This window comes from Spinacia oleracea, chromosome 2 (assembly GCF_020520425.1).
Source record: "Spinacia oleracea cultivar Varoflay chromosome 2, BTI_SOV_V1, whole genome shotgun sequence".
Lineage (NCBI taxonomy): Eukaryota > Viridiplantae > Streptophyta > Magnoliopsida > Caryophyllales > Amaranthaceae > Spinacia > Spinacia oleracea.
In genome coordinates, this window is record NC_079488.1 from 85,551,195 (window position 1) to 85,573,067 (window position 21,873).

The following is a 21,873-nucleotide window of genomic DNA, read 5'->3' on the forward strand; positions in this document are numbered from 1 at the left end:
ACTCGCCATGGGTGATGCCGTGATGTCGTGATGGCGCTGGGATGTTGATGGAAATGTTAGGTGGAGATGAGGATGGAGGGACCTACATCCGCATTAGCCTCACCCCGCCCCGCCTCGCACCATTGACAACCCTAGAGACAAGTTTGAAGCCAAATACAAGTCAATTTTGTAGGCTCCAGCACAATAATAACGTGCGCGAATTAGCATGAACCTCACAATTGCATTCATAAAAGGAAAAACAAAGCCCGACTCAAGACCATTTCAACAAAAACCAAACTACCAAAGCGGTGGACGATCTTAATGAACACAAACCTGGGTCCTACTACATGTATACGGTATACTTAGTGTACAAGCCATCTTATACACCATGCTTTTCTATTGGTTGAAATGACATATTTATTGTCTTTCATTCTAATTGTTTAGTGGGTTTGATAATGCGTCAACAAATTAATGGAGGTTAACACCAAAAAAAAAAAAACAAATTAACGAAGGTGTACATGTTTATGAAACCGACGTGATTCGGAACATATACTCTATTCAACATGCAATGTACAGCTGTACTGTGAAGTGTGTAGTCATTGGTTCACCTCCTAATAATAAGGAATAGTCGACCAATAAAAGACACTTGTAACAAAAACAAACACATTCGTCACCACATAAACTCCCATCTTCCTGCCACACTAGGCCCACCTCCCTTCCACGCCTCTTCTTCAAAACACACCCACCAACTCCACTTTTCTCTCTCTTCAAACCCTTCTAAAACCCTCCCCCCTTTTCACTAACTACTTGCACAACCCCGTAAACAATGGCGATTGCTTTATTGCGCAAACAAAGTATTGGCAATTTCGGTCATTTTTACTCTAAACAAATTCAACATTACCATTTTTACAACAGTTCCAAACAAATTGCTTCACAAAATACTCATAATCAGTTGCAACAACTACTGCAACAACAGCAGTATGTCAAGTATTACTCCAGATTTTCCAATTTTTTTCGAAAATCGGGGAAAGAATTTGAGGTTCCGGCACCGCCGTTTTTGTTTGGGGCGTCGATTTCTTCATCAACTGCATCAAAGAAATCGTCTTTTTTTTCGAGGATTGGCTTTGTTCGGTGGTATTTAGGGATGATTAAATCTCGCCCTGTTCTTACTAAAAGTGTTACTTCTTCTCTTATTTACATTGCCGCTGACTTAACTTCTCAGGTATTGTTCTTATACGGTCTTTTCTGTGTTTTTGTTGATTTAGTTTATCAATTTGAGTTAGTAAAATACCTAATTTGGAGAAAAAACAATATAAATTGGTTGCTTTTTTTTATTGGAAAAATCGGTGTTGAAAGTAGTATAGTGGAAGTTAAGCCCATAAGAAAAAGGGGCCTTTTGAATTTGGTAAATTGGGGATGAAAGTTCGTTATCGTGTACACATTATTTATTCGAGTAGCCTGTTTAGCTTGTTTAATTTGTGCAAATTAGGTTTTGTTTTGAGTTTGGTAAAAAGGGTTTTCAAAACGGTAAACTAAGGAAGAAATGGAGTTCTGTTGTTGAAGAAGTGGTTTTTTCTCATAGTCTCCGCGCCCGAAAAGATTTGCCCAATATACTATAAATGGAATATGGATGTCCCTATCTGTTTGCTCCATACCTTATTTGGTGTTATGGTTCCTACCTGTTTCTCTTTAGTCTTTACCATGATTTTAATCTAACTGAAAAACAAATCTACATAGCATTTACTTTTGAGTACGGAGTACAACTAATTCTTAATAAAGTTCACAAAAGCATTGGGGGCAATCGACTGAGGGAGTAGTGGTTTTGTTAATTGGCGGCATGCTCTAGGTTTGACGAGTGTACTATTTGTTGTAGAAATTGGGAGGGATTTTACGGAAAGCGATTAGATAGGGTCTCACTAGGCCTAAAAGGGATGAAGTTTTCAGCTTTCAGCTTTGAGGATTGAGGATAATGTGCTTTGTCTAGGCATATTGTAAAGTTGTAGGCTTGTAGCTGGTTTTGCATTCTTATGTCTCATTTATTCAGTTTTAGTCATTATGTCTTTCAGTCTATTAGTACTCTGTCACCAGGGTATCTGGGTAGATTTGTTGAGCTTTATAAATGTAGATGATATATATGCATTGGTTTGCAGATAGGATTGTGTTAAACAGAAAGGGCAAAAATCGTAATACCAATGATATTGTATTGATGATTAATTGTCTTCTAAAATCATAAACAATTGTTTGCGTTTAGGATGAGAAAATATACCTTATTCATGTTCATGTGTATACCATTGAGCAAAAAAATACCTAATTTTTGGGGGACATCTTATTAATGGAGGGGATGAACATGGCATTCCTGGACGTACTCTATGCAAATTTCTGTTTTAGAGAAAGGTGTGAAGATAGTTGGAGGAGTGGATTGGGTAAATATAAGGGAATGTAACGTTGTTTTGTTTCATTAATGATTTGAAAATTTATATGGGTCACAGTTTCTTGGATTTGTTTGTGTTGATGTAGATTATGTACTTAGTTTGCTAAGACAATCCATGTATATGGCACGTGACGCATGTTTGACACCAATACACATACTCCCTATATGTCTAGGACATTATGGCATATCCGTCTATCTCATTTTTGCAAACGCATAAAGGAAAGATTTGGGACGCATCTCACTTAACAACATCTTTTGCCTTTAGAATCTTCAAACGAAAGAGTTTCAAGTCTTAAAATAAGTAAAAGTAAGAGTACATATATTTTTCGATTAAAGGACCACAAGAGGGAAATTTTTTGATGATTATAATGCCATGATTCCCCATAGATATACAATCATCATCGGGATAAGTGGAAAATAAGCCCCATAAGTTTATCCCATTGTGCAAATTAACTCCTTAACTTTTAATTGGAGAAAATTAGCTCTTAGGGTATAGTCTTACTAATATTTTTAAAAATAATAATAATATTGCACACCATAATGCCACTTGTATCCCTCTCTTTGTATTTCTTTTTTTTTTTCTTTAAAACAAAAGAATCAAACATCTTTCTCTTATGTTCTCATTTTTATTAACCATTATGTCTTTTCATTCTTATATTTAATAGTTTCACATTCCAATTTGAATTGAATAATTTTCATCAAATTTCATATTAATTCTTCGCCATTGTTTCAACATAAAAAATTATTATCATTTTTTGTAATTAAAAGAACCCGTTCAATGCATGGGCTAAAAACAAGTTAACTCTCTATTACCAATTTTTTGCCAAATTCCACCAGAAAGTGTCATAATTACCAGAAAGGAATGTTTAGACCAAAAAAATACATTCTTTGCATTCAAAATAACTTTACAAAACAATCTTATTACCTTTCTAATTATCCCATGTCAACTGTAAGCACTGACCTTGAAAGAACAAATCGAAGAGAGAAAAAGAGCCAATTGCAATACGTCTATGTTCACTTCTACAACTTTCTCGAATTCAACAGATTATTTGGTGTCTTTTCTCAATGTAGATCTTTATTCAAATTTTTATTGTTACATAATTAAGCAATTCAAATGGTCCATGAATTGCCAAATTCACTTACTTTATTATGTGTCCGGTATAATTTATGTTGCAACTTGGTACCATTTATTGACATTCAAGTACATACTCAAAGGGGGATTATACTTTGATGAAAAGGAAGGCTTAGCTGCCTGGAAGATGCCTCATTTACTTGTTATTTTAGTGTAACTAGAAATCTGCCATGTCTGCGATGAATAGAGGAGAGAGAAAGGTAGGTAGAAGATGGTGACATATGTGAGAGAAAAAGCCAGGTAAGTGAGGTAGAGTTTCGTGAAAGAACACTTAGACATACATTTGTTTTTTCGACAATAAGAATACTTTTCCGGTGGAATTTGGTTGGAGATTGATGACTGTGAGTTAATTGCACATTGTAGGATACTTGGAGGGCTAATTTTCTCCAATATAAACAATGGGGCTAATTTGCACATTATAGTATTATACTAAACTAATGGGGTTGATTTGCACATTTTCAAGAATAATAGAATATACCCACAAGAGGAAAAAAGATGATCATAATGCCATGATTCCCCCTAGATATATAATCATCATTACCATGGAATTTTCTATAATTGCACAACTACGTTCAGTAAGTTTCTAAATTTAGTGACTCAATAAAATTTGGAAATTTTGTCAATTACTACGTATCTTATTGGAGAATGGTCAATTAATATCCAGCTTAACAAAAGTTGTCAATTACTACCTAGTTTTCTAACAAGTGATGACAATTGCTACCTTAATCTAGTTCCGACTAATTATTCTACTAATGACATCTTAATTACCCTTAATTACACTTAAATCATTTTAATGAATTAATTAAAAAAAGAAATTAATCCCACCCAAATATTAAAAAAAGATTAATTTAATTACCAAAATGTATCTCTCTCCTCTATATTAATTTAATTAATTTTTTTATTGGTTTTTTTAAAAAAAATTGGGTGGGATTAATTTTTATTAATTCATTAAAATGATTTACGTATAATTAGAAGTAATTAAGATGTCATTAGTCGACTATTTGACAAAAACTGGATTAAGGTAGCAATTGACATCAATTGTTAGAAGACTAGGTAGTAAATGAAAACTTATATTAAGTTAGATAGTAATTGACAAACTCCTTAGTAAGTTAGGTAGTTATTGACAAAATTTCCATAAAAGTTTAGTAAACTACGAAGAAAATAAGAACTTTTGTATTTAATTGTGTAGCATTTAGTAAACAATTCTATATCCATTTTAGTCACTTTAGGAAAAGTGCGTCGATGTTATTGGCAAAAAGTGTTTGTTTAGATTCAATTTATCTTTTATTTCCTTTGTTCCTTTCTTCCTAAGTAGTATACTGAAGCTTATACAGTTTTATGTTGTGTGATTGGATTGGTACAGAGTATCGCATTGCAATCTTCTGAGCCGTATGACTTGATTAGAACGCTACGCATGGCTGGATATGGGGGGTTGATTTTAGGACCAACGTTGCATTATTGGTTCAATTTTATATCAAAAATCCTTCCAGGAAGGGGTATATTGACAACAGTGAAGAAAATGGTTTTGGGGCAGACAGTTTATGGACCAACTATGACCATCGTTTTCTTCTCAATGAATGCTGCTTTGCAAGGTAAGCAATCCTCAAATCCCATTTAAATTCAGCATAATTTTGTACCTTTGAAATGTGTGATGCGGTCATATGCCATGCTCTGATGTTCAAGCCAGGGCCGTCTTAAACTTTTTGGGAGCCCTGTGCGGATTATAAAAGATGAACCCTAATGATGAATATACATACAAGTAATACAACAGGTTATCTCATGTTTATACAAAGTGCATATAGTATCATACCTATGAGAAATATGACATAATCTAAAAAGTACAATTAAACAAAACCAATCTCATACTAACACACAAAAAAAAAACTCTCAGTCACACACAAAGCCATTATTCATAAGTACTTGGAGCAAAAACTTGTGTGATAATTGTAACTCACTCGACACAAATTAAAATAACTAATGATAAAAACTAAATTAAAATTACTGTGTCGGAATTGGTGGATTGTGCAACAGAAGTTTTGGATGAATTAACTTGTGGAGAGTTGGATTCTTATGTTTTGATCAGTTTTCAATCAACTAATGGAGAAAACTTGGGGAAATGATAGTGTTTTACAAGAGATTCAATTGAAAGGAAAATAAATAAATTAAATGACTGATTTCAGAAGGAAGAAATGAATGTTTACCCAAAAAAATTTAACGGTTTTAATGGATTAAACTTTGGTAAATGTATGTAATGATTGAGCTATTAAAAGATGGGGAGTTTCCATGGAATTGAATGGATTGAAGAGGGATGAGAAGAGTTGGTTCGGTAATCCCAATTTCCAAAACAACGTAGAAGAGAGAAACTGACTTTTTTTTAAAATAATTAATGGGGACTTTTTTTGTGCCCCTCTAAAATTGGGGCCTTGTGCTATTGGTCTGTTTGCACACCCTTATCAATGGGCCTGGTTCAAGCAAATGTAGGACAAGCAGTAGGGGAGTACTAGCTGAATTGCCTATAATTCTGCTTTGTAGTAGCTTGTACACTTGTAGTAATAGCAGACTAGCAGCATGATTAATATGGGCAGAAGGAGCAGCGGTTTTGATGAGGGTATATATCAATAATAAATCATAGTTATACGGCATTTGGCTGTAGCGGCAGCTGAAGGAGTAGCAAAAAGTGTCAGTTTGAATAGCCGCATTGGGTCATGATGTCTCATGAAGAAACATGACCTTAGATCTTAATTCTAAAAAGCAGCATGCTTCTTCTTAGTAAAGAATGATAACCTTCTGTTTAGTAAAACATTGTTTAAGCAGTTATAATAATTGTTGTTGTTTTAGCAGATGTTTCTGCCAAGTTCTAGTAGTTCTAGTGACGGGAGCATTCTGTGATTGAATTGAAGTTATAAGTTAAAAAGTTAATTGAATAACCAAATGTTGTATACTGTACTTCATTCGATACCATGTCAAAGTATTTTTATGGCATTCTAAAATGTCATTAATGCCACTAAATTACTTTTTCTAAATGGAATCGTTAATTAAATTCAAACCCTGTAGTACGGTAACCTCTCAATAATCAAATGGGAAAATTACACATCTTCTTGAAACACCCCACCTATAGATGAACTGACAACCCCCTCATTATCATTACCCCATTGCCTCAAAGAGGCTCCCGCAAGAACCAGGGTAGGGTGGGTCGGACATATGCAACCTTACCCCTGCAATTGCAGAGAGGTTGTTTCTAATTGACCCAAAAGTAATAACGGACGACAACGGGATGACCATCTTCTATTTCATGGAAAGGAAGCGAACCCCTCAAATAAAAAAAGAGTACTGACAACGGTCCCAACTTTGGCGTTGCCTTCCAAAAACAATCCCAACCGAATTTACCTACTACGTAGGTTGAACGGGTCACTTGGCATCTTTGGATACGTCCATTTTTGTTATGCCAGTATAATAAAAATAAATCAATTCCATCCTTCCCGCATTTTCTCTTTCACCCAACACATGCGCAACCGAGTGCATCCTCTACTCCACCACCTTGCTCAGGCCATCATGATGGAACCCCATTTTCTCTTTCCACTCCTATGATCAATTGATTGCCGTATCCCCCTCTCTCTCCACTCCTCTGACCACCACAAACCTCTTGTCCCTCTGCCTTTCCTTCATAACCACCACTGTGCAATCTTATTGATTTATTCTTGCTTTACCAGATTTTTTACCTTAATATAAGTTGGAATGATTAATTTTATTTTTATTGGTGGATAAAATTAGAGAGACTATTAATCAAAGAAAACAATTATCATTTTTTTCAGAGTAAGAAGAAAAAGAGCCACCTCCTTTGACATTTTTAAATTTGAGCCCACATAATTTTCTTGATACTTTGAACTATACTGTGGGCTTCATACTTATCCATCTTATAAATATCCTCTTCCTCCTCTTACTTCAATGAGGAGTTATTGTTCTTGTTTTTACTTTGTTAGTTCTTATGAAATGATTGTGAGAAGAGGAGACAGCAAGAAAGTGTGGTCTATGCACATATAAGGAGAAAAAAATTGACAAATCATGTTTATGGTTTTCTGAGATTTTAGGGGTGTGAAGAATGGCCACCAACTCTATGGTTTTAATTTGTCTTTCTTATCTCTGTCTGTTCAGGAGGCTACTGGCTAGGTAGGGGTTAGTGGAGTTGGATAAAGATGACAATGGTGTCTAAGGGTATAATGGGACTGGATTGGGTGTGGGAGGAGGAAGACGATGGTGTTATGGGTGGGGAGGAGGGATGATGAGACAACAGTGAGGTTGAAGAAAGAAAAGGTCCAAGTGAAGGGGCTAGAAGGAGAGAGAACTAAGTAGATAAAAGTTCACAAATTTTGTTTCTTTTTTATTACCGCTTTAACCTATTGTAAGTGGTTCGGGACTGTTTTGGGAAGATACCCTCAAAGTTGGGACCTTTGTCAGTAAGTCAATAGGTGGAACTGTTTAAAGAAGAGTGTAATAGTTGGGAACATTAGTATCAATGTTTCCCAACTATTTTAGTCTGCTAATGTCCAGCTGGTTGCGTAATACGCCACATCAATCTCTCCCCTTTCTATAAGAAGTTAACCGCAAAATTGATGTCTGAAAGAAAAATGATGCAAAAGAAACTAATTTTAGCAGATTATCATAAAAAGCGGTATTCTCATTTTCTTACGAATAACACTTGGATTCTCATGGAAAAGATATCTCTTAATGTAAAATAAATGCTTACCGGACAGTTATTATGCTTAATCTGCGAGTCGGAGCTGTCTTGATGGTAGATTATCATCAGAAAGCTACCTTTTGATTTTCTAGTCATTTTCATTGCAGTAGTTGTTATGAAGGGACAAAGTATAGTTGGTCATGTGGAGGCCCTGTTGGCAGGGTGACTTTGGTGGCTGACGAATGCAAATAATGCACTGGGGGAAATCTTTTTCAGCTTTGAGTATGTGCTTTTCTTATCTATTTGGCAGAAAGGTTGGACTGTTGAAGAAAGGTTGGGCTGCAATTTAAAGTAGTATATAAATTTTTTATCCAACACAGAAATTGGGTATATTGTGGCAACCACATGAGGCAAAATATCTTTGGTTAAAGAAGTAAATGAATGTTCAATAAACAAGAAAGCTTCTCTTTTACACTATCATAATTCTGCTGTAAAATTGTGATTCCGGAATAATTTTGGGCGTTTTGGCTGGGAAAATAAGGGAATGATCAACAGATCAGTAAATTATCAATGTGGAAGTGGTCAACTAGAATAGTAGCTTTATGTCATTTAGTTGCACCCTATTTTTCTCAAAGACTGGAATAAGGTTTGAGCACTTAAGATATATGTGGTCTTTATCTCCGTAATACCTATTGATACTGCGTATTTCTTTCAAAACAGTAAATTGGGACAGAGAAGTACAAATGAGTCTCGTACCATATTACGGATGTTTTAGGTGCTGTTTGACCTGGTTTCTATAAGAGTTTCTCAACTTGAGACATAGAAACTAGGCCAAACAAGGGGTTAACCAAAAGTTGTTTCTACTTCTCTAGAAGTCCAAATAAGCCCCAAATAGCTTCTGCAAGGAGGATATACTGAAGCTTCAATTTGAGTTTCAAAACAACTTTCAAATAACATTCTTTCTTGTAGAAAAGTTGACCCATGTTCCTTCATGCCCACTCAATTGCTCCCACCACCGTAGCACCCAACATTTTCATGCCACTTTCACTTTCATCTCCGGCTTAAAGCTACCCCTGCCTTATACTGACTTCATTTCTGATCTGATGCTCTTTGTATTAGTCGTGGTTCCCACTTTATAAAAAAAAAAAAAAATTTACATCTCAACTTTACAAAGGATGCAATTAGAACCACAACAATAAACGATTTTAACCACTTTTTGTTTTTGCCTTGCGAATGATACCATTGTACTATTGACTTATACTAATGATGTCACTTTTTATTTTTGACTTATCAATGATACCACGTTACTTTGGCTTTCATTTCAACTGTGACATCATTACCAAAATGTTAATTTTACTATTTTTATTTCAGACGGAAAAACGTTAATTTTACCTAAATACTATTATATCTCCTCTTCTATTCCTCTTCGTAAGTTGTGGTGAATCCATCACGAACATGAATCTAATTATCATTAGTTTTAGTTTCATTTTCTTCTAAAATTTTCGACCTTTCCTCAAGAAAATCAGAACCCATCCCACCACCTTTTGTCATTCTTTTGGGCACCATATAAATCAATATACACCCAAGGACCCATTGACTGCAAATGTGGAGTAAAACACCCAACGAAATCCCATATTAGCAAGTTTATCTCACCTAAAGTTTGGTTGCTCACCCGTCGCCTGCATGTGCTATAGTCGATGTTTCTTTTGAAATCAACAATTATATTTTGAGACCAAATTAGAGATGTTAGGTATAAAAGAGTTTAATAGAAGCTAGTGTTTAATTGTTTGCTATGAAGGTAAATAACACTCCAGTGCTGTCGCGGAGGAAAAGAGAGGAGAAGAAAATGGGTTATCAAGGTCCTTTCCTCCTGAAATTAAGTTAAAAACAATTAGTAATATTTTTTTTAATTTAATGTCATGGTAGTAAAGAAGGTTAAAGTACAATGGTACCAATGGCTTTGTGGTACCATTGAGAAAAGTCAAATAACACGATGGAACCAATGAGAATTTCCCTGAAAAATAATCAGAAACAACGGGTTAAAAATTAGCCATACATAAAATGCTGTTTTTGTTCTCAAAAGTACTTTCAGTATTGTAGGCCAGCCGTATTCATAATTTCTCTAGAGACAGTAAGTACTTGCAGGAAACAGAAGCTGTTTTCCAGAAGTTTTTCCAAGCCTTAGTGCTTTTGTAAGGTTGTTTTCAATGGAGTGGAATATTTTGTTGGTCTCCTATTCCATAAAAATCAGTGCCATTCCGCCCAGTACTTAAACTTTGAGAACATTGTTGACTGATGGAATCTTGCTCATCAAAATAGTTTTTTCTTCTCTTTTATTGTCCTAGATAAATGAATATTCATCTCTTGTTTCATAAGTGACCACAAACACTTCTCTTTACTTACCAACCCAAATGTTACTGACCATCAACTCATCAAGCATGACGTGGCATTATAATAGAAAAGCAATGCTGTATCGTTTGGTTTGATGCTACAAATTCTGTTGATTTCTAATACACAGAACTGATAATAATTCGGACAAGTTGTGCGCAGAGATAGTTGATCAGTTAAAAGCACAAAGTTTCTGAGGTAGTGTTTGGTAACTTGGATTTCATCTGAAATCCTTGAATTCAAATATGAAATTGAAATGCTCAATTTTGAATTCCAAATCAAGTGTTTTGAAAACACCAATAATTTCAATTCCATATTTTAGTTCCATAATAGTGTTAGGGTAATAAATGATATTTCAATTCTACAACAACAACAACAACAAAGCCTTAGTCCCAAAATGTACATTACCTCGGGAAAAAAATGTACATTTTTTTGAAAAATGCAGAGTGGAAAAATGTAGTAATAGTGTGTAGCTTACATTTAATTACATTAACGGAAAAAAGTTGCATTCAATTATCAGTCCGAAAATTCTAGGAAAAAAAATTAAAATAAAATAAGAGGGAGAAAGTGAGGGCATAGAACAGTAGCGTGGGAAACCACCCTTTGTTTTCCTTGATTGAAAGTCATCGAAATGCATCAAAATATAATTGAAACTTAAATTAATCATCGAGATCACCCATTCAAGCTTGCTGCATTCCAAAGGTAATGATTTGGACCATCGAAAGATCTCAGTTTGATTATAGAAGAATAAGATAGAAATGATTTAGCAAATCCTTAAAAATAAATCATGGATAAGTAATGGCCACCATCTCTCGTGGCGGATGAACGACGATTTTTTTAACGCCGGCGAAGGAGTGGGGCAAAGTTATTGGATTGAATGCCGGCGATGATTAGACGTGGGTGTCGCAGTCGTGACTCCTGAGGGTGGAGGCACCTAGGCGTATGTTAAGTAGGTGGATGGGGTGGTCGGCTTGAGAGAAGAAAGAGAGGTGGAGGAATGGTGGTTGGAGCGGTGGGTATGGGAGAGGAGAGAGAAAATGAGTTCTTACTTGTTAGGAATATTGGGCAAGGATGACAGGGAGAGGGGTTGGAGCTAGTGGAATTGAAATGACAACATTGGAGGTGGAATTTCAAATTCTTACCATTGGACTTGTTTTCGTAAGGGTTTTGATTTGGCCAAATCCAATGCCAAATTCTAAGTGTTTTCAAACAAGTGAATTGGGCAAAATCCAGAATTTCAAATAAAATTCAGGTTCCTAAACGGGCCATAATGTGTCTTCATCTGTTTGGTTCCTTCTTGTGAACTTCATAAGTGGTAGTTGTTTTGTGTTTAGTGGGTATTCTCCATAGTAATTAGTACAGTTTTGTTTTGGTGAAGTTTATCTGCTGGTTCACTACTTAATATGCATTGAATTGGTCTTTTGTTCGTTCTGCCGTCCTTGCCTATATGAACTATTACAATGATTTCACCTCTTAAATTCTTTGAATGTGCTTGAGATGAATATGAACTACTCTTTTCTGTATTTGCATTACTGTTCATTCAGGTGAAGATACCATGGAAATTGTTGCGAGATTGAAGCGGGATTTACTCCCAACAATGTTTAATGGTGTCATGTACTGGCCAATATGTGATTTTATCACATTCAGATTTGTTCCTGTCCACTTACAGGTAAGACAACCTTTAGCTTGTTCGTGAGGTACATTACGGTATTTAATCAATTCCTTAAATATGAGGTTATAACCATTTCTCGTGTGATGTTATTTTTTGCAGCCGCTAGTAAGCAATTCATTTTCATATTTATGGACTGTTTATATGACATACATGGCAAGTCTGGAAAAACCAAGCGTGGCTTGATGATGCAATTTTCGTTTCATTCAAGAGCTGGATAACTTTCTGGAACACATTCATCAACTATTCGTCTCTTAAAGCAACTAAACCAGCCTCCTTACCTGTTCAGTAGAAGCGCAATTGTCTGGTTAAGATTGTAATATATTTCAGAATCAATATACAAGTCAATTTTCCTAATCTATGCAGTTTTGTTATCTTATAATACTCCGTATGTAAAGTTTTAGTTAGGTGGTGAAGGGATGTTGGTTGCGTGGCGTTTTGGCAATTTGTTTAGCCACTGATATTCTTTGAGGGGTATTACCGTAAGCCTGTAATCCATCAAATCCAGATTTTGTAGTCATTTCCTCCATATATTCAAATGGATTTTGTGATTTTGGTATGTCTACTACCCAGTACTTTAGGGTTGTTCCAAGTGTTGTTTCCTCTTCAGGACCTGCCTGGATTGTATGTATTTTTTAAGTGGGTAAATATTGAGAAATTCTAGGTGGTGACCTCCAAGTATCACAAATTCTAAATGGTGGAAGTAAAAAAATCATGGTTTCAAAAATGGCCCTGTGATTATAATTTATTTGTTACGCCGATCTTAATGGTAATGTATGTAGTTAAATAACTACTCCCTCCGTCTCTTTTTATTTTTTACGTTTTGTATTTTTCACGCGTTTTAACGTATAATTTGCATTGAAATCCCTCAATTTTTTTATTTAAACAAGATAAATTACGTTTATTTATAATGTTTTCACTTTTATCAAAATTTTGATATTGGGAAATGAGAAAAAATTTAACGTTCCAATGGAAAAGTGGAGAGATTAAATGACCCAATGAATTTGATTGGTTAAAATAATAATTGGACACAAATTTTGATAGAATACTAAGTTATTTATGTGATAATATAAAAGGAAATGTAAAGAACATTTTGAAATACCCAAAAAGGAAAACGTAAAAAACAAAAAGAGACGGAGGGAGTACTTACTAACTCACCCTCACAAATGACTGCCCCTTCTTAAACACTTAAAAGGTCACAACTTTAAAGTCTCTCGAAATTTGCCTGGCTCTTATAATCTTATTCATATTCTTCCTTCTCATTTTGATTCTTTTTCACCATTCGAAGAATCCCCCCCCTACCTAAATATTTACGGACATTAACAACTTAATTGCGCTGCTCATTTTTCATAACTGGTTATTCTATCTTGTTTTTTTCTCGTGTTTATTGCTCTAATTGCTTGGAGAAAAGTAGACCTCGAAGAACTACGAGTCGAACAACAAACTCTGGAAAATGATCAAAATGATATTTGGGTTGAAACTCATAGATCTTTAAAAGTATTTGGTGATGATCAAGAACCAACTAGAATTGTTCCCTAGTGTAGATCGCAAAGGTATAGGGTTCATCCAGAAAGATATGTAGGTATCTTAATGTCAAAAATCCATGAAATTCTATTGTTGGCGAGCAATGAGTTTCAATATTTTCGATTGCAACAACAAATCCATTTTCGGCAATATTTCCGATTCGAACAATATTTCCGTTTCCAGCAATATTTCCGATTCTGACAAAATTTCCATTTGCAAGTTTCCGATTGTGATAATATTCAGATAATATTTCAGATATGAACCCTGTTTCAATTTCCGACAATATATTCATTTCAGACAAATATTCTCGTCTTTGTCTTTTGATGGTTAGTTTAGCTCTCACTGAAACCAACATCCATCATTTCCGATTATCCATTATTAGAGTATTTACTAAATGCATTAAATGCAAAGTTAGAGCAAGAACATAATTTATTCAATGTCGTCGTTGTTAAATTTTATACCCAAGTGACTTTTACACCAATTTGATCAATTGACCCTTTAAATAGAGATGACGTTTTAATTTTTCTTAGCTATTACTCTGTATTTGTGGTGAATAGATGCATGTGAACCTACAACTTTTCTTAAGATGAATCTGCAATTTTTCTTCGCTATATTTTTTGGTATTAGCACTCGATTCATCCTTAGGGATAATTCGAATTTGTGGCGGATTCTGGGTGAATAGGGCTCCAGCCCCCTCCCAATTATTATTGCAGGTGATCGAATACGAGTCCTCCTACAAAGTTCATCCTTAATCACCACTGAACTATCATGTTACAAACATGGTGTGTATACGTGATTAGTCATTAGTAATTGAACCCACAGATTAATCGTTTTCGTTTTTTTTTTTTTTTGGTTCTACTACAAGGAGTTTCCACCGTCTTCGGCGAGGTAATCTCCCGTGAGAGTTTGCATGGGTACCTCGATGGGCAGCATCACTCCCAGTTGAGATTTTTTCCATTCCCAAGACTCGAACCGAGACCTTGGTTAAGAAGCAAGAGGCCCTTAACTACTCATGTCAGACGTCGTTTTCGTATTTCTATAGCTTCTCTAACCCGCACGGGTCACCTGTTCCGTCAGTTCTCCCGGAAGACTGATTTCCTGCTTCACCCTCCTCTCTCTCTCTCCACCAATGTCTGAGAATCCATTGGAGCACATCTTCCAGACCTTCCAAAAAATTTCAATTTGTATTCAAACCCAACTGTTCTCACTCGCTGGCTTACCTATTCAGCCTCCACCTCCGAATGAAAAGCCACTTCTCTCTCTCTCCACCACTGTCGTTTCTACCAAGGTATCTTCTACTTCGTACTGTATAATTTATTTAATTCATCTCAATTTCAATTTCAGGACCTTTTTTGTCTGAGTATTTCAATAACCAGTTTATAGATAATTAATGTGGAATTTGTGATACCCTCTTGCTAAATTCAATTACCCATTTGTTGAAATGCTCTTAAAACTTTGACTTTTGGAACATTTTGTGTGTTATTACTTCATTTAATTAAGTCAGGAATTGGTTTTCTTTGGAAATTTAAGGGTTAAACGAAACTGAATTCTGAAAATAAATTTGAAATATTCAATTGGAATGTGCAGTTTGGAGGGTCTTTTGCAGACAAAATATATAAAATTCTTACACTTGATGGTTCTGATTTTTCTTCGCAGTCAATTCGTCTTTAAGTGTTGAAATAAGTGATTTAGTTACTCTTACCTTATTAAGCTTTTGGGCCAGCAAGACATGAAGATGATCAAGCTTTGAATTATGCTTTATATGTCTTACATGAGGTAAGTTTGATTATGTTGTGCAATCTTGGAAGTTAAGTTAGGAAAGATCCTGCCAATGAGCTGATTGATTTCAGATTTCAATATAAGACAATAATGATGCTTGAATGAACCCGCTTACTAGCGTTGAACAATTTTCATGAAGCCGAAGTTTATATTAGAAACTCTTATTACTTTTTTTAATTTTAGTTTCACTAGAGCCCACTCATGTGGTTTTCGATAGATTTTCCTTTGCCTATCATCTTGCTTATTGTTTCTAAGATTTTAGAAAGATTTGAACTGCTCAGTCTTTAGATCAATGAGAAAAAGCTATATCACCTCCAGAACTCCTGTGTGTCGTCAGCATACACGTATATGGTGAAGCTAATAGGATCTTGGACTTTCTTGCACCCCTTACCCATCAAGATCTAGATCAAATGGTAATTAACATAGGGAAATGTTATGAAATTGATCATCTTGTACTTGCAGATAGGCATCCACCTTAAGAGAAGGCAATTTTTAACTTGTCATCTCCTTAAATTCACAAAAGAAAACAATAGTGCGGAGTACTTAGTATAATATACAAACTAAATAGTTTTTTAATAGTTTTTATAAGCCACTTTCTTTGTGGTTGTTCTATATTTGGTCACCGTTATGCATAGGATGGCTTAATAATTGGTGTATTGCTTAGTCATGGTATACAAGGTAAACTTCTTTTTATTGCTAAATACCATCACTTTCCTCTTAGGTTTTATTTGACTCTTTTTAATATAGGGTAAAGCCTCAAAGCCAGTGACAAAGGAGGATCTCGGAAGGTCCACCTGGACATTCCTTCACACTCTTGCAGCACAGGTACTCTTCTACCTGTCATGACAAGCACCTTGATGTTGTGCACTCGTTTATTATTCGTTGCTTTTCTCTACTGAGGTTACTGTTCCTCAGTAAGTTTGGTTTCTCTGTGGTTGTTGATATGTGGATGCCATGCAGTATCTTTAGGTTGCTGCAATTTCAATTTACTTATTTCATGTTTCCATCAAATCAAGACTGTAATGAAATAATGAATACATTTTCGTCAAATGACTACAATAAACCGTTCAATTAATTCTAGAACTATCAAACTGCTTCAAGAATTGATGAAAAGAAGTTATTCTGATGTTTATCTTCCTTTTCTTTTTGCTCTTTCAGTTCTCTTAATTTACTGCCAGTAGGTTTTAATTAAATATGTTTAACGTATTTGATTTTATACACAAGGGATTAGAGTATGTGTATGTGGTGAATGTGAACGACTTTTCTTCTTCCTTCTCTTTTTTAGTAAATAGAATATACATAATTTGTATCAACTTCTAATAGTGCCAATAAGTTGAAGAGTAGTCAGTTAATGCTACGCTTGTTTTTTATTATCTTTCTTTCACTGTACTGAGTAACATAAGTTCCGAATTTTCTCCAGTATCCAGAACGCCCAACTAGGCAACAAAAGAAGGATGTGAAAGAACTGGTAAGTTATATTCTGTCTCCTGCATGTCCTCTTGGAGTTTGTTTGAATGTAGTCATGATAACGAAGAAATCAGTCAATGGAACTTGGAGGAGACTGAATTATTTGTGTTCTTTCTATCTTTTTCCTTCCCCTGTCCCTTTTGAATGTTAGGGTATTGGGGGATTTACCATGGGTAGGGGACTTTGATTTCTATGTCTAAACATGTAGCACTCTAGTTTATGGCATAATAAACTACCTAAGTACCTTTTAAGACTTCGCAGAAATGACTTGACTTCAAATGTAGCCATTGATATATTTACTTTATTCACTTCTTGGGGAGATTTTAGTTAAAGGGTTTGAGTTTTTCTCTTTGTACCTTATCACACCACCTAATACTTTCTGGTAAAAATTATGGTGCTTATTTGTTGTTGCTGAACCAAATTGTGGATGAGAGCAGGATCTCTAATAGTTTAAACTTATTTGGTTTCGTAATTACCTGTTGAGATTCCTTGGACGAGTACAGTTAGTACCATCTTCCCCCTCCCAGGGGTTAATGATGTGCACCTATTTAAGTAATGTTTTGTTGTGTAGTAAAATGATTGGCTGAAACTCTGAATTCGTTGTTACTTAAGTTACGGTACTCGTACGATTACGTTTAATTTAATTTGCTACATAAGTACATAATGGTGTTAAATAGTCCAAAAGTGTTCCACTGTATAAGGTTTTCAGATTTTAGTTTGTAGGAGAATAGCAAATTAGGTAATACTGGTTTTCATAATGAGGTAAGTACCTAGACTTAAGAGGGGTGTTTGGGTTCAACAGTATCAGCTCTTCCAATCCTCTCCTAACTGGGTCTTGCTTCTTCATTCTCAAAGTGTTTAACCTTTCAACACATGTAGGTAGCCTAGAACCGTTAATTTCTTCCAATTTCGAGTTAATGTGGCTGAGCAACAGTAGACTTTGGACTTGCCAGTTTTTTTGGTTTAGATTGTCCCATCCTAGTACATTCAAGTTCTTGTATATACTCACACTTCTGCTTTAGGGCAATGCCTCTTCTTCAAGTTTGTCTCGCCTTTTCAGTTATATAAGAAGCCGGATGTATTTAGTAACTACAAAAGGTTTTCTTATGATTGTGTTAAAAGGAAAAATAAAAAAGGAAAAAGATACTGTTATTATCCTATTACAGTATTACTACACCAAGTTATACTAGCATATTCACAAAAAAGTTACATTTCATGATTCTTCTTACAAATTAGGAGGAATTGTCAAAATATAACCGAAAAGTTATACTACCTCCGTTCCAAAAATTTCTTTACACTTTGGAATATGTGGCCAAAGTATGAAAACTTTGACCATATATATACGCTATTATATATATTAAAACATTATCACGTGATATCTTGTTAGATTCATCTCGATATGTATATTCAAAATATCACCTTTTAATCATTTTATCTCATACATAATTGCATATATAGTCAATTGTATTGAGTCCATGCAAATAGTAAGTGTAAAGAACTTTCAGAAACGGAGTAGTATGTTATTGTTTCTATTCCCTTTGTCTGAAAACAATTTTCCCCATTAGAAAAAGTTATTATGATTCCACTAATTTCTAATACTTGTAGTTCTTTTACCTCCCACTTCTCTGCTCTCCAGGAGTCATTCTAGGTGGGTATCTTAGGCAATGTAATACTAATTCTTTCTATTTAAAGTCATGTAACCACTTTTTAGTAACATTTTAAAATAGTACTTGAAAATTATTGTTATGAATTGAAACATATTTTTTCCTTGCCCGTTATAAAATTCTTTGTCCCCACCGGTTAATTGATCTAAGGATGTAGGAATTATGTTGCGTGCAGATGGCAATATTATCACGGATGTATCCATGCAAGGAATGTGCCGATCACTTTAATGAAGTTTTAAGGTACGCATTTGTTTCTGGTATTTTGTAGTGGGAGCATGAAAACAAAAAAATCTATGCTGGTTGTTGACATTAAGAAACTGCTCATATATGCTCGGCTTACGCGCTCAAAACACTTGCTGAAGTCGTTTGTTTCTGGGCATGAGCTAGTGTATATATGTTTTCCATGTTCTTGTTTTCATGAAACAACCTTGTGATAGTCTTAAAACACTTCCTATAAAGCTCGACGGTGTAAACCATAAATAATGACCATATCACACGGAGCGTACACATGATCACAAACCTTGAAAACAAAAAATCTATTCACAAAGTTGGTAGACTTTTAAGAAATTACCTGAGAACTTGTGTTGGAACAGAAGTAAATAGGGATGCCTTAATAATTGACAAGAACGTCATTTCTGTTTCTTTCGTTTTATTTGTCTAGTTTTCGTGGAAGATTGAAAATGAGAATGATTTCTTATGTTCTAAATTCTAATAGCGAGCTCTAAAGAACTTTTATTAGGTATAGTGTTTGTATCTTTGTTTCCAAAGCTAATTGTTCAGTTCTCATTGTAATATACAATCAGGTGTCTTATGTTTAGTAAGCAGCTAGTGTTTGGGACTAAACTTAGTGTTGGAGCTTTGCAGTGCTAGGAATAGTGTAGTTATGTATGGGTATGAATGGGGCTGTTTAAGAGTGTTTCTCTTAGCCATATGTGTTGGTTATGAGATTCAATGCTTCATAATCACATAGTGGAAAGCAAAGTTGCAATTGTGGCAACGGTTGTGCATCCCGGAACCACACTTTATTGCACCGTTGCGTTAGTGTTGAGATAAATGCATCTTGATTTTTATGAATTTTTTGGAACATAGATCAACTTAAGTGGCATATGAAGCTTCGACAGTGTAATCAGACTCACCCCAAGATTTTGACGTCATGCTAGAATATTGCAGTACATCAAGATCTTTTGAGCACCAGATTGCTAGTTCTCTCATTTATCGAGAGGAAAAATTGAGCGGCATATATATGCATAGTGAAATGCTCAATGTGACATGGTCACCTCCGCTTTATTTAAAATTCAGACTCATTCTTGCAAGGAGGGCTTCTAATGAAAATATGAACACTTGAATTCACAGTTGGGGTTAGCTCACAGTTTCTCACTGGTTACAGGCGGGGTGGGCGGAGGGGGCGCGTAATCAAAACAGGCAGACTGGTATCATTAATTAAATGGCTTTTACTGTTGCAAGAATTCTATCACTTACATTCATATATGTTACTAAAACTGGTTATGGAAGTTTAGGGACCCACCTTTCAGTGATCTGTTTCAATTTCAAGGTCCTCTAGAGGACTTTGTTTGCTTCAAGACACTTCAGCATAGGTTTAGCTACAAGTTGTCTGTATATCTAGTTATCTCCAGCCTTGTTAGGGTTGGATTACACTAGTTTCCCACTTCCTTCAGACTTTATGTGGCTATGATGACATTATTGAAGGCCATATATATGTTAAACTTTTTAGTTGTGAATCTGTAGTGAACTATGTGGTAAATCTGGTTATTATTTCTAGGAAACTAACTGTTATTGTTTTCAATCTCTCTTTCTTTTTTTTGTTTAAAACAGAGCAAATCCTGTACAAGCTGGATCTCAAGCTGAGTTCTCTCAATGGATGTGTCATGTTCATAATGTTGTTAACAGAAGGTAAGAACCATGCTTGTACTACTTTGGCCAAAAGTTCATTGATGGGTTTTTGAACTATGAAAACACACATCTAATCAATACTGTTAGATGGATAACAGGTTCTGTAACTATGTCGGGTGATTGTTGATTTTGATCTTGAATCTGATATACCATAATTCAATTGATTACTCCTCTTTTAATTGATGAATTTTAAGCATATGTAGCATTTTTTTATTACTGTCGTGCGTTTAACCTAAAAGTATGAGCGGACTTTGATCATGTGAATCTGTTTTTCAAGACAATTCTAACATGTATCGTAAACTCAATCGTCTGTAATCATTTTGTGATAGAGGGAATATTACTTTGCGGAAGTGGTTTAACTCCATTTGTTCATCCTACTTTTTTGTCCAACAGTCTAAGCAAGCCAATATTTCCCTGTGAGCGAGTCGACGCCAGATGGGGCAAGCTGGACTGCGAGCAGCGTCTGTGTGATTTACAGGGAACTACAACGTTTGGGGATGACATCTGATACTACTTGACCATCTTTTGTTAATATTAGGTTATCACTTATCAGTATATGACTTTGATGCTGAGGATACATTTGTAGTTGAAGATGCTCATGATTATCTATTTGAAATTTCTTCAGGTTACTAGTGATAATTACTTTAGTTCTGACTTAAATACAGCTATTTGGTCAGACCGAGTGACGTAAATAACTGCTGTATTTAGGTGACATTTTTTTAAAGTTGCACCACTGCTGTATAGTTCTATTACAGTACATAGAGGGAGAGAGGAGTCGAAGTATTGGATACTGCTGGGCAGGTGTATGGACATGTTAAGACATCCAAATATGACTCCATACGAGGACTTGGAAAAGTAATTTTGCCATTTTTGAATTTTATTTGCAAAAGGTCTTGTGTGCACAAGTTGTACAATAAATTTATTGTGCACCAACATAACTTTAATCCATTTTTCTCTAACTTTTACTCATTTTTCTCTAACTTTTATACTATTAAAAAAAAGTTAATAGATAAACATTTTAAAGTGTTAAATGATTAATTTTATACATTATTAGTGATTTGGAATATATTTTTTTATTAAAATGAAAATTTTTATTACTAAAAATTAGATAACTTTTACATATATGATGGTGACTTTTAAGCATTTTACGTCAACTTTAACTTCGGTGTACAATATTTATCGTACACCTCATGTAAATAAGAATTTGTGTTTTACTTGTCATATCATATTTAACCAAAATGTCTAAATTAGTTG

General features: G+C 34.9%; 2 protein-coding genes across 2 annotated transcripts; both read left to right on the forward strand.

Annotated features, from left to right (window-relative positions):
• The first annotated feature begins 691 nt into the window (after positions 1-691).
• Positions 692-12,833, forward strand: LOC110799642 (protein sym-1). The gene is made up of 4 exons (XM_022004925.2): positions 692-1,201; positions 4,906-5,134; positions 12,150-12,274; positions 12,377-12,833. The coding sequence occupies exons 1-4, from the start codon at positions 806-808 to the stop codon at positions 12,458-12,460; spliced, it is 834 nt and encodes a 277-aa protein (XP_021860617.1). The 5' UTR covers positions 692-805; the 3' UTR covers positions 12,461-12,833.
• Positions 12,834-14,844: 2,011 nt separating this feature from the next.
• On the forward strand, positions 14,845-21,258 carry LOC110799643 (FAD-linked sulfhydryl oxidase ERV1). The gene is made up of 6 exons (XM_022004927.2): positions 14,845-15,086; positions 16,325-16,402; positions 16,998-17,045; positions 18,884-18,948; positions 20,542-20,619; positions 21,013-21,258. Exons 1-6 carry the CDS (start codon positions 14,928-14,930, stop codon positions 21,125-21,127), a joined length of 543 nt encoding a protein of 180 aa, XP_021860619.1. The 5' UTR covers positions 14,845-14,927; the 3' UTR covers positions 21,128-21,258.
• Positions 21,259-21,873: the final 615 nt, after the last annotated feature.

What these genes read in the sequence shown, in the direction of transcription:
- LOC110799642 (XM_022004925.2), top strand. Translation starts at nt 806, where the DNA reads ATGGCGATTGCTTTATTGCGCAAACAAAGTATTGGCAATTTCGGTCAT. An exon ending in CCGCTGACTTAACTTCTCAG is followed by an intron (nt 1,202 to 4,905) that starts GTATTGTTCTTA and finishes GGATTGGTACAG; the next exon opens with AGTATCGCATTGCAATCTTC. An exon ending in TTGTTCCTGTCCACTTACAG is followed by an intron (nt 12,275 to 12,376) that starts GTAAGACAACCT and finishes TATTTTTTGCAG; the next exon opens with CCGCTAGTAAGCAATTCATT.
- LOC110799643 (XM_022004927.2), top strand. Translation starts at nt 14,928, where the DNA reads ATGTCTGAGAATCCATTGGAGCACATCTTCCAGACCTTCCAAAAAATT. An exon ending in CCACTGTCGTTTCTACCAAG is followed by an intron (nt 15,087 to 16,324) that starts GTATCTTCTACT and finishes TTTTTAATATAG; the next exon opens with GGTAAAGCCTCAAAGCCAGT. An exon ending in CACTTTAATGAAGTTTTAAG is followed by an intron (nt 18,949 to 20,541) that starts GTACGCATTTGT and finishes TGTTTAAAACAG; the next exon opens with AGCAAATCCTGTACAAGCTG.